The following is a 13,651-nucleotide window of genomic DNA, read 5'->3' on the forward strand; positions in this document are numbered from 1 at the left end:
TTCTCGGTACCTTACATACATGAATCATATAATGCTGTCCATTTCTGTCTGGCTTCTTTCAGTTAGCATAATGTTTTCAAAGTTCATCCATGTTGTGGCATGTGCTGAAATTTCCTTCCTTTTTGAGGATGAATATTCCATGAAGTAAACTTCTGGGACAGCTTTCTCCAGAATGGAGTTAGATAAGAAGGGTTAACTCTAGTTTTTAGAACACCTAGTCGGGTACACTGTATTTTTATCTGATTTCTAAACAGTATAATCCAAACCAATTAATTGGTACAGTTATTTAAATATACTTTAAACTCAAGCTAATGATTCACAATTTCAAACACAAGTGCAGATGGGCTCACACTTCTTAAAAAGAAACAAATATGTTAAGTATTAATTATAGTTTTTTTACAGTAAAATATCTTATAAGGTATCATAGATAAGATTTCAAATAAATTCAATGAAAGTTAAACGTATGCATTGCAAAGCTACTCCGTTACAGGACTTGTGTGGGTCAGGATTACTAGTACCTTAAGCCTTTGGAGAGATAACTTGACCCAGGTTGGCATGAGAGAAACAAAGTAAAACTTATTTGTTCTAGAAATCATCAAATCTTTATTCTGATCTTGGTTATTGATTCAAGAACTACCAATTATCTTTTTCAACTGAAAGTGCAATTGAAATGTGTCCACAGGTTTACAAGTCTAAGACCATATTTTAGTAAACTAAACAAAGAGCAGAACCGCCTTCCCCAATATTGTTTAAAGCCATCTCCGTATGTGCCCACAATTGCTGGCACTGACATCTTTATCCTAAGCAGGCACGACTGTTGCACAGGATACATTAGGTTAGATATTGATTAATCCCACATTTTGCACATCCTTGGAATGTTCCTAGTCAAAAAATTCACGAGAAGCTGCAAAACTTCTCAGAGCATTTATTATGCTAATGTTCACTGTGGCTTTTCTGGTGAATACAGTATACGGCAGGCTCCAGACAGGTCTTGGAGTATATACTGTTGCCTGGGATAGGTGTTGGGATATGCTGGGTCTGATAATAGGCGGAGAGAAGCAATACAAATGATGAAAGAATTTTAAAATTGTACCTACAGTTCGATGTTGAAAACTATGTGTTTTTCTGTAGAAGGTGACTAGTGATTAAGAACACAAGCTTCAGGCAAAACAAAGCAAAGCAAAATTGGATTCAAATCCCAACTCGACCGCCTTGTAGCTGTACAATATGGGCTATTTAACCAAAATTGGTCTCAGTTTTCTGTCTACCTTAGCAAAGTGAGCCAGGATTACAGGAGATAACATCCAATTGGATCAATTTAGGGTAGTCAGGAGACTGAAAAGATGATTATTTTATCCGAGATATTAATATAGAGTTGTTTACTGAAAAGTGGAAAGAGGAACATGAGGATATCTCAGAGGCAGCAATGCAGGAAGCAACTACCATCCACAGGGCTGGGGAGCCAAAGTGAATAAGTTGCAATTATAAAAATTTAGAAGTCTGGAGGAGGGGCCCTACAGAGTTGGAATACTCGGACCTCTGAGGATGGGGTGCTGCTGGTGTCCTGAGGTGGGTGGGGGTGAGGAAGCAGGTTCCACTCTGGATTCAATCTTTGCTCCTGGAATCAACTGCCACTGCCAAGGTAAAGAAGCCAGGTCGGGGTGATGTTCACAGGAACAGAAAAGCCACAGGATACAGGAAGGAGCGGATCTCTTCTTCCTCCTATCTTCCTCTCTCCTATTGCTCTGATTTGCAAAGCCTCATAGGGAGTGGGCTGGCAAAGCGTAAGTGTGGTTTGCAGAGTCTACCCCAGCATTGCAAAGCCGAGTATAGAAGGGTGGGTTTGGAGCTGGGAGACAACAGCTTAATCGCTGGCACAAATACAAAGAGTTGAGAGTGCAAAAAGTGTATGGCAGCTAGTCCTCCTCCTCACCTGACTGACTCAGTCCTGTGCTTGGTTTATGTTTGCAGAATTTCTGTAGAAAAAGATTTTTATTGATTTTTAGAGAGAGGAAGGGAGAGGGGGAGAGAAACTGATGAGAAAGCAAAACATCCATTGGCTGTTTCCAACACCACCACCACTACACACACACACACACACACACACACACACACACACACCCGTGAGCGCACACACACCCTCACTGGGGATGGAGCTGGGACCTGAAACCTGGGCATGTGCCCTAACCAGGAATTAAACGAACAACCCCCTGCTGCACAGAACCATACCCAGCCAATGAGCCACATTGGCCAGGGTGTTGTCTGTTTTTAAATGTTTTTATTGCTTTTAGAGAGAAAGGAAGGGGGAGAAAGAGAAAAAAACACGGAAGAGATTAAATGCCTGGAGGGTCAACTAATTAAATAAAACCAACAAGGCAGGCTTAACATCCCATCTCAAACTTGAAATGTCTAAAACTGAACTCTTGCAACCAATGTTCACAGCAGCCTTATTCCTAATAACCAAAAAGCAGACAAATCCAAATGTCCATCAATGGTAAACACAATGTGGTATTGGTATATCTTACACAGTGGAATATTTGGGGGCAATAAAAAGGAAAAAAATCTGATTCATGCTATAACATGGATGCACCTTAAAAATATTGTGCTAAGTGATGTTTGTGGCCAGATACAAAAGGCCACATTGTGTGATCCCATTTGTGATTCTACATGATTTCATTCCATGAAATGTCCAGAACAGGCAAATCTATAGAGACAGAAAGTAGATTGGTGGTTGCCTGGGTTTGGGGAACATGGTGGGGGGTGGGGGTAACTGCTAATGCGCACCATTTCTTTTTAAGAGTAATTAAAACATTCTGAAGTTGACTATAGTGGTGGTTGAAAGACCCCGAGTAATTAAAACTATTGAGTGGTACATTTTGAATGGGAAATTGTGTGGTATGTAAACTGCATCTCCATTAAGCTGGTAAAAAGAAAAAGAAAAAAAAAAAAGGCCATGCAGCTTTTGCCTTGTTCCCTAGAACACTTGCTCTTGGAATCCTGAGCTCCCACTGAGTAGTAAGAAATTGACTAACCTGAGACCATCAGGCTGTGACAAAGACCAAGCCACATGGAGAGGCCACATGTTGCCCTAGCTCAGCCCGGCTTTTGAGTCTCCACAGCCCACACACCAGATACATGAGTGAACAAGCCTTTAGCCCCCTAAGTCAATCTGTCATTTGAATCCCAGGTAGGCCCAACCCCGCTACATCCTATCCTAATATCTGAAGACAGATTCTGTGAGCATAATAAAAGTGGTTGTTTTATATCACTCCGTTTTGGGATGGTTTGTAAAGACCACTCTTCTGGTTTTCTTCCTACCTCATTCTTCTCAATCTACTGGTTCCTCCCAGTCTCCCTGAATGTTGGTCTTCCCACAGTCGGTGCTCACTCCCTTGGCGATCTCATGCAGACTTACGGCTTTAAATACCAAACTGACGACCCCCAAATGTATAACTTCAGCCAGACCTCTCCCCTGAACTTCAGATTACTATATTCACCTGTTTATTTGGCATTCCTACTTGTATTTTCGGAAAGTAACAACTAATCGATTTAAACCAACTATTTTATCTAAAAATACATTCAAATGCAATGCTTTTGTTGACATTCTTGCACAATGTCACTATTCACTAGTTATTGGAAAATTCTGGCATAAGCCTCTAAGAGTCAGTTTGCTTGTTTTTACTTGACTACCTACCAAATCCCTCAGGTTTCTGAGGGCAGAAAAGATAATTCTTTCAACTGCAGCAAGAGAAGCTAAGGGCAAGTCATCTTTAAGAGTTAGAGTTATGAAAAATGATGGGTGAATAGATAAACAAAATGTGCTATATTTACACAATAGGATAATATTCAGCCTTAAAAAGAAAGGAAATCCTGATACATACTACAGCATAAACCTTGAAAATATTATACTCAGTGAAATAAGCCAGAGAGAAAATACTGTACGATTCCATGTAAATGAGGTACCTAGAACAGTCAAGTTCATAAATACAGAAGAATATTGGTGGTACCAGGGGAAAAGGGAAGGGTAATGAGGAGTTATTATTTGGTGGGTATAGAGTTTCAGTTTGGGTTGATGAAAAAATTCTGAAGATGGATAATGGTGATGGTTGTACACCAATATGAATGTACTTAATACCACTGAATTGTACAATTCAGAATGGTTAAAATTGTAAATTTTATGCTATACTTTACTACAATAAAAAGTTATGAAAAATGGAGTAAGACTACAGGTGGACAATTTAGGTACAAACAGATCTTTAAAGGGATGCAGGATGACTGGGATGGAGGAAGTGATCTCTGAATACTCCCCATTTTACACCAGAAAGTGAGTTTCTCAGATGAACAGTTATACTGGTCGCTAACCACAGAGGGGCTGTGGCTTCGTCTGACCGCCCTGCTTCCAGCGGCAGGGTTAGAACAGGCATTGGGAATTTCTGAGGTGGGATGTGCTTCTAATAAGCTTCCAATGCTCCTTTTTAGGCACAAATACTTTAAGGTCAGGAGCTTTCCTGACTCTTTGTAGCCCAGACTCCTCAAAGCTATCTGGCCCCAAGAAGGTATTTATTACATAGCTGTTGAATGCAGATAAAACTTTGATTTGGTTTATAGAACGGAGATTAGGTCATGTCTTTTTGAGAGTGCTATATTTGATTAGAATGAAATTATATTATGTAAAAACGCTAACACAATGATAAGGCATTATTCTTAATACAAGCAAGATGAAAAGGGCTTAAAATTCTCCCTGAATGTCCCAGTTTATTTGCTATGATCTGATTTCTTGGTGAGTTGAAGGCAATTTCTGCTGAAGACACAGGAAACTCTGATTTACCTTTTTCTTCTTAGTCATCTTAGAAAGAGTAGGGGATGGGCCTTTTTGCCCATCAGGTTCCTTAACTCTTCCAAGAATATAACAAAGAATAAACAAAGTAATTTACCATTCAGAAGGGTGTGGGGTTTATCTATATATATAAAACCCTAATATGCAAATAAACCGAACAGCAGAACAACAGAACCGGTTGCTGTGACATGTGCTGACCACCAGGGGGCATGCGTGGAATATGGTGGGCATCCAGGCGGCAGAGTGTGGAACACAGCAAGCGTAAGTCGTGGCGGGATGGTGGAGCAGGTGAGTGGGGGCACCAGACCAAGGTGGGGCACCGGTCACTGTCATCAGGGAGAGCCTCTGATTGTTACTGAAAATCCTTTGCTCCCACGCACTACAGTCCTGCCTGGCGCTCACACCTGCTGCCAGAGCCAGCCCTGCTCGCACCTGCTGCCGGCACCAGAGCCGCTTCTTGCACCCGCTGCCGGCGCCCAGTGCCAGCCCCGATCACTCAGCGCCATCAGTGGGTGTGAGCAGTGGCTGCCAGCCTCAATCGCCCCTCAGGGCTTCTCCACCTCCCCCAGCTCCTGAGGGGCAATTGGGGCCAGAAGCCACCGCTCGCACCTGCTGCCAGCGCCCGGCGCCAGTCCCGATTGCTCGGCGCTGTCAGCGGGTGTGAGTGGCAGCTGCCGGCCTCTATTGCCCCTGAGGGTTTCTGCACTTCTCCCTGCTCCTGAGAGGCGATTGGGGCAGCAGCCGCCGCTCGCACCTGCTGATGGCATGGCGCTGGCCCCGCTCACACCTGCTGCTGGCGCTGGCCCCAATCGCTTTGCGCCATCAGCACGCTTTAGCGGCAGCAGTGGGAGCGGGGCTGCCGGCAGACAGGGGACTGGGGGCTGCAGTGGGAGAGGCCGGGCGGGGGCACGGAGGATGGGCTGAGACCCGACCCTGTGCACACAGCAGCCTCGCGGCCCACAGTCCAAGGTGCACGAATTCGTGCACTGGGCCCCCAGTTTGTAATAAAAACACACTATAAAAAAATAGTCATGTGTTTCTGTTAGTGATTTTTCTGGCTCTAAATCCCTCCAGTTATGGATGGATTTGCTGCACAGGAGGAAACCTAAGGTAAGGCATTGAGAGTCTCACAGATCTTCCCCGGTAGGTCACAGCCTGCTAATCTAATCCTATTTGGCAGCAAATTTAATTATCCGAGAAATGTTATTATTCTTGTTTTATATATCTGCTTCCTATAAATGAGCATCATTTCAATCTATGACACACTGAGAACAGTCAAGAATTGTATCTTGCGTTTATAATTTAAGAAGCTATATTTAAAAATTAAGACTTGTGTTTATGTGGCTATAAGAAAAATTAGAAACCAAACAGATGGATATTTATAAAAACTGCTATTTCAGGAAAGGACTTAAAGTTAGAAGCCCTTTCCAACTCCTCTGTAAACTGGGAAACATATAATTACTTTAAGAAGAATTCAATTTTTCCCCAATTGCACCCTAAATTATGGCAAAGGAAAAACATTCAGAAAACTTAAGACTTTTACTTTCTCAAATTTTAGATGGACTGCTTTTTGGAAATGTTCTAATTAATATTACATGAAATCCCCTAGCTGATAAAAGGCCAGACATTTACTTTCTTCTCAAGAGCTGAATGCATTTTTATGTATAACACAGATGGTATTCCAGCATTTACCATATGGAACAGGAAGGAATAATTAAGTTTCATCATCCAGGTACCGTACAAATATGAAGTTGAAATAGAATTGTCATTGACAGGTAACACCGTACATTCCATGTTATGATTAACTCCAAGAACACAAATTTCTTCATCTTGAGTGGTAATTGTACTCTTCAGTTGTAACAACATCATCAAAGAGTTTTCAGTTTGTCTTTATCTTGCTCCTTTTGACTGCGAAGTGCAAACGATTCCTGAACAAACTGCCTGCACATCGGGCACCGATGAAAATACCTCACACAGCCATCGCACAAGCACGTGTGTCTGCAGGGCAGGAGCACCCAGTTCACGGTCCCGTTCTGGCAAACAACGCAGTCCTTGCTACTCTCCTCCGGAGGCTCTACTTCGCTTTCGGAGAGTCCAGCCTTTTCCAACAAGCTTCGGTCTGTGCTTTCACCTTCTGGAGAGGAATTGCTCGAAGGAGTGGCATTATTATTTGCAGACATGAAAAGTTGCTGAAAAATCAAAGAAACAAGTTTAAAGATAATTACAAATGTCAATTACTCTTCGGGGGGTCATAAGAGATGCTCAAAACTTATGAGCTAGCAAATAATAGCTAACTTCTATGGGAACTAACTGAAAAATATTATCCCTTGATAAATGGTCATTCTTTGAAACTGCAAACAAGAGACAAAGATAAGACTACAGGGTACAACTTACCTTAAGATCATGAAATTGACCTTGAGTCGGGAGTAAATATTGACATAATATTCTACAGGACAGTTTATAAGTTTTATCAGGAATATGAATTACTGACACCATGGAAATCTAAAATAAAAATTGAACACTGGTCAGTACTTAGCCTCTATATTATTTCATAGATATGTGAAAATATGTATCAAACAAAAATAAGCTGATAAATTAGAAAACTTACAATAATTTATTCAAATCAGTCACTACAGAGAAAGCAGTTATTGACATATTTTTGCCAGAGTTTTTAAAATTATACTAGTTTACAAATTTAATGTGATCCCAACAAAATAGCTGAGTTGACTCTAAAATTCTCAATATGGGAAAATAACATGTAAGAACAGCTAGGAAAATACTGAAAAGAAAGCTATGGGGGAGGGGATATTAAGCACAGTCAGATATTAAAACAAACTACAAAGCCTCTAGAGTTAAAACAGTGTGGTACTAGCACATGGATAGACAGATGTTTGAAACAGAATAAACCGTCCAGAAACAGACCCAATTATATATACAAATATGATAAAGGTGGCATTTCAAATCACTGGCAAAGCGAGTCTTTTTAATAAAAAGTATTAGGACAACTGTATAGCTACTTGGAAAAACAAAAATTAGATTTATTCCTCATACCATATACAAGAATAAACTCCAAAAGCATAAGAAATCTAATTGTAAAAAACAAAACTATACAAATACTAGTAGAAAACATGTGCATTTCTTTCTAGTCTCAATGTAAGGAAAGACTTTCTAACTATAACTCAAACCTAGAGGCAGATCAATTTGACACATTTGACTACATAAAAATTAAAAACCTGAATGATGATAAAGCACCATAAACAAAGTTAAAAGACATATAGCAAGATAGAATAAAATATTCACAATGTATATCACAGACTAAAGGCTAATATCCCTAACTTATGAACAACTTTAAAAACTGAAGAGAAAGTAACCAAATATCCCATAGAAAAACGGGCAAAAGACATGAAAAGACAATTCACAAAAGATATAAACATGGTCCTTAGCCATATTAAAAGATGTTCAATTTTACTCACAACATGATAAATGCAAATCAAAAATTTACTGAGATATTTCTCATACATCAGATTAACAAAAACTGAAAAGCTTGTCAATACACTCTATGGAGTAATAATCACACTCATATATGGTGGAAATGTAAAAAAAAAAAAAAAAGGTTCAGCCCTGGCTGGTGTGCTCAGTTGGTTGGGTGTCATCCTGTGACCTAAGGGTTGCCAGTTCGATTCCTGGTCAGGGCACATACCTGGGTCGGCGTGGGCAGGAGGCAGCTGATCAATATTATGCTCTCACATTGATGTTTCTCTTCCTCTCTTTCTCTCTCTCCCTCTCCTCCCTTCCTCTCTCTTTAAAAATGAACAACAACAACAACAACAACAAAATCTTTAAAAAAAAAGGTCCAGCTCCAAAGGCACAACCCCAGTAGAAGGAATTTGGCAAAATGTAACAAATAACATGCATTTACCCTTGAACCATTCAACCTTAACTATATTAAAACACACACACACACACACACACCATTTATTCAGTGCAAGATTTCTTGTTAGCGCAGAATACTGGAAACTACCTGAATATCCAACCACAGAAAATTAAATAAATGGTACTTGTACACCCTACATACAATGGAGTGCTATGCAGCTGTAAAAAAAAACAGTGTGAGGAAGATCCCTATGAACTAGTCTAGACTGATTTCCAGAAGATACTGTGAAGTGAACAAAGCAAGAATATATAATAAAAGGGTAATATGCAAATTGTCCCTAACAGCGGAACTACCGGTCGCTATGATGCACACTGACCACCAGAGAGCAGACGCTCAACACAGGAGCTGCCCCTTGGTGGTCAGTGTGCTCCCACAGGGGGAGCTCGCTCAGCTACAAGCGGGACTGACAGCAGTGGCGGGAGCCTCTCCCGCCTCCTCCGCAGCACTAACGATGTCCAACTGTGGCTTGGGCCCACTCCCCCGTGGACATCCCCCGAGGGGTTCCGTACTGCAAGAGGGTGCAGGCCATGCTGAGGGACCCCCCCACCCCCCCGCCGAGTGCATGAATTTTTGTGCACTGGGCCTGTAGTATAGTATATACAGTTTGCTACTTTCAGTGTAGGAAAGAAGGGAAAATAAGAAATATATACATATATATCATCATTACAATATGAAACATAGAAAAGATAAACATGAAAACAATGAATTTGGGTATCCATAGGATTGGGGAGGGGTGAGAATGAGAGGAGGGTATGTGGAAAATAGCAACACCTGAGTTTACCACTTAATATAGTGTTTTCACTTTTGAGAGAACTAACCCAAGTAATTTATGAACATAGTGTTTGACTATAAACCTTCAATCTTTGGCAGGAAGTATGAAGACGACAGTTTGAGTACAAAAAAATAATTAAATTCAGCAATTAGGCCAGTGGGAAATAGATGAACAAAAAATAAATGGTAGGTCTCTTGCTTATAGAATACTGAGGGCTGACTGAAGGGCGCAAGTTTGAAAATAATCATTCTGCAACTAGCATGGTAAAGATAAAATCTGGTAAGAATCTCTATGGATATTCAATCCAGGGGGAAATATCGATAAAGAGTGGGATATTTGCATAGTCCTAAAGTGTTTCCCTACAGACTGCTTATAATCTGCAAAGGAAGGGGGAAAAAGGGAACAGTAGAGAAATCAGGTAACACCTTGACTGACAGGTCAAAATTAACATCACCAATGACAGAAAAGAACCTCACATGCCTCTGAAGGTGATGCCCTGGACACATATTATCACCTGTGCAGTATACTGGCTGAAAATGCATAACTCCAATGTAATCATGGTGAAACATCAGAAAAACAAAGTGATAATTACTGTTTTACATGTGTGTGACTGTATTCTTCAAAAAATGCTAATGTCATAAAAGACAAAGACAAGCTATGGAAATATTCCAGATGAAAGGAGGCTAATAATACATGATAAATACAATATCTGACTCTAGACTAGAATCTGTACTGGAGAGGAAACGTGTTGTAAAGAATACTGTTAGCCCTGACTGGTTTGGCTCAGTGGATAGAGCGTCGGCTTGGGGACTGAAAGGTCCCAGGTTCGATTCCAGTCAAGGGCATGTACCTTGGTTTCGGCACATCCCCAGTAGGAGGTGTGCAGGAGGCAGCTGATGGATGTTTCTCTCTCATCGATGTTTCTAACTCTCTACCCCTCTCCCTTCCTCTCTGGAAAAATCAATAAAATATATTAACAAAAAGAATACTGTTAGATCAACTAACAAATTGAATACAGGTAATAGACTAGATAAAATATTAGATCTATATTACACATAAAGGTGATAACTACATTGTGATTATATAAGAGAAAATCCCTGTTTTTAAGAAATATACACTGAAGTACTTAGGAGTAAAAATCATCATGCATACAATGTACTCAAGTGATTGATTTTAAAAAATACACATACCTACATATAAAGCAAATAATACTGCAAATGTGCAATGTTAACAATTAACAGGAGATCTAGGAAAAGGATATATGGGTGTTCTTTTACTTTTTTATTTTTGCAAGTTTTTGAAATTACAACCAAATAAGTTTAAAATAAACATCCTACTATGGTTATTAACATACAATATTCTTTACAGCTTTATAAGGATTTAATAATTTGGCAATGACTTCAAAGGCTTTTAATACTAAATCAAATTTGTACTAACAATTTTGTCATTTAGATTTAATATTAAAAGACTCTGAAACTACTATAATGCTAGTTATAAAAATATATGTAGTTGTAGATATATATTTCATATGGAAAAGATGTTAATAATATAATACTAAATGAAAGGGGGTCACAAAATAGTGTGTACAAGTTGATCCCATTTTTTTTTTAAATTACATATATAGCCCTGGTTGGGTGCTCAGTGGTTAGAGCGCCGGCCCGCAGACTGAAAAGTCGAGGGTTTGATTCTGGACAAGGGCACATACCTTGGTTGCAGGCTTGATCCCCAGCCCTGGCCGGGCATGTGCAAGAGGCAACCAATCGATGTGTCTCTCTCACATGAATGTTTCTCTCTCCCCCCTCCCTCCCTCTCTTCCACTCTCTCTAAAAATCAATGGAAAAGATATCCTTGGATGAAGATTAATAACAACAACAAAAAATTACATATATAAAGATCTGGAAAGATACAAATATTCACAGTGGTTATATTTGGATGATAGAATAAAAGTGATTATACTTTTTTCTTTTGGCTTATCTAGATTTTCTAATGTTATTTCCTGCCATAAGCATATATTATATGAGTTATAAAAAAACAAACTAATATAATTATGTAAAAATGAAAAAGTTTTAAAGCCAAAATCTTGCAATAACAATCCCTGCTTTCCTTTATCTACTTATAATAACAAACTAGTGGCTAGCTATATTATCTAAATGTAATTTTTACTGTTACAATAGGAATAGGAGAGTTTAATTTTCTTTTTTTAGATTTAGAGTCTCTGATTCCCAGATAAAATACTGAAAAACCATTTATGAAGAAGAATTATGAAATTCTCCGTTTGCTTTTAAAATTAAGTACAGAAAACATGCCCTGGCTGGTGTTGCTCAGTAGTTAAGAGTGTCAGTCTGCAACCAAAGGGTAGGGAGTTTGATTCCAGGTCAAGGGCACGTACCTGGGTTGTGGGTTTGCTCCCCGCCCCCGGTCAGGGCACATGAAGGAGGCTATCAGTTGATGTGTCTCTCTCATACCGATGTTTCTCTCCCTCTCCCTCTCTTTCTCCTTCTCTCTCTCTCCTACTTCCTCACTCCCTTCTACTCTCTCTGAAAAGCAATAGAAAAAATATCCTCAGGTGAGGAGTAACAAGGAAAACAAACAAACGAAAAAGAACAGAGAACATTATTATAAAATATACTAACAATTATACTTTAGTCCTACCATTAGGCCCAATCTGAGAGATAAGAGATGGAGAAACAAGATTTAACATGAAGAAAAGAGGAGAGCCTGCTCATAAAAAACACAGAGAAGGACCAAGGCAGGGAGACAGAGGCAAAGAAAATAACTGTTAACGCTTCAGGGCCTGGGCCCTGGCTTCCCTGTGGGAATAAGCTGCCCACAGCTACAGCAGGGCCCTGGAGTCTTCATTCCAATTGGGTCAGGGACCAGATAAGCAAATCTTTCCCTATTTATAATGCCATTGGATTGTACACTGGAAAGTGGTTAAAAGAGCATTTAAGTTATATATATATGTTTTAGCATGCACACACCAAGTCCTTCTCTATTTAGATGGAGGAAGAAAAGTTAGAAAACAAAGACTATCGGTACCTCACGTAGATAGGAAGCACCAAGCCAGTGAGAAGGAAAGGAACCAAAGAGGAAGCTGGTAGGAAGATGACTGAGAACTGACCCATTTTTGCAATAAAAGGAAAGAACTAGGGGAGCTTAGAAGAGATCAGGAAGGCAGGGGTATGAAACACCAACCTAATAGGTCTTATTTATCTTCAATTGAAAGGGGGTGGGGGAGACCAGAAGATCTCTCATATACACTTCCTTATGCACGTGCAACTAAAGAGTTCTGCTACTGAGCTCTATGAAGCTCACTAACACTGCTTGGTATGACTTTTTTCCACACCGATTAAATGTACTGAGTACCTACTGTGTTTAAGGCACGGTGCCAGATTCTGAAAATACACTGCTGTTGGTATGTCTTTTATTTGGAAAAGCTGATTTCAGCTCAATGAAACGTCAATTTGATAAGATTAAAACCCCAAAACCTAGATTGGCTTAACTGCATATGAACAGGTCTAGATTTCCCAATAAGGGTCTAACACCTTCCAAAGCTCAATGTACACTTGTTTCAAGAAGATATTCCTGCCTAGCTGGTTTGGCTCAATGGATAGAGCGTCGGCCTGCAGACTGAAGGGTCCCAGGTTCAATTCTGGCCAGGGGCACATGCCTGGGTTGCGGGCTCAATCCTCAGGAGGGGGCGTGCAGAAGGCAGCCAATCAATGACTCTCTCTCATTACTGATGTTTCTATCTCTCTCTCCGTCTCCCTCTCTAAAATCAATAAAATACATTTTTTTTTAAAAAAAGAAGAAGATATTCCTGTAAAAAAAGAAAGGGAGGAGGGGTTCCTGGCAAAGAACTACACAGGTTCAGGGTCAAGCCCATCTCTTATTTCCTGAATGATTGGGATTTTTCTAACAACTCTGTTTCAGTCCTTTTAAGAAGGATATTTGCCTAACACAATGTTGTTAGAAGGAATAAATAAGTTAATGAATGCACTTTGTATGTTACAAAATGCCATAAAGATGCTACCATTTCTTTATTAAAGAACAAATCCATATCATGCACTTCAGAAAAGTAGTAAATCGTGCATAAGGGCATTCTTAC

At 39.9% G+C, this 13,651-nt stretch overlaps 1 protein-coding gene across 2 annotated transcripts in view; it reads right to left on the reverse strand.

Annotated features, from left to right (window-relative positions):
* Positions 1-6,469: 6,469 nt before the first annotated feature.
* The window catches only part of CGRRF1 (cell growth regulator with ring finger domain 1), a 28,107-nt gene continuing 20,925 nt past the window's right edge, over positions 6,470-13,651 (reverse strand). The window contains exons 5-6 of one of the 2 annotated variants that reach the window (XM_008139032.3): positions 7,232-7,339; positions 6,470-7,026 (exon numbers count right to left, since the gene is read on the reverse strand). In XM_008139032.3, coding sequence (XP_008137254.2) covers positions 6,706-7,026; positions 7,232-7,339 — 429 coding nt within the window. In that variant the 3' untranslated portion in view covers positions 6,470-6,705. The remainder of the gene's footprint in view (positions 7,027-7,231; positions 7,340-13,651) is intronic. The other variant, XM_028141725.2, reaches the window with a different exon arrangement.

Source organism: Eptesicus fuscus, chromosome 5 (genome assembly GCF_027574615.1).
Source record: "Eptesicus fuscus isolate TK198812 chromosome 5, DD_ASM_mEF_20220401, whole genome shotgun sequence".
NCBI lineage: Eukaryota > Metazoa > Chordata > Mammalia > Chiroptera > Vespertilionidae > Eptesicus > Eptesicus fuscus.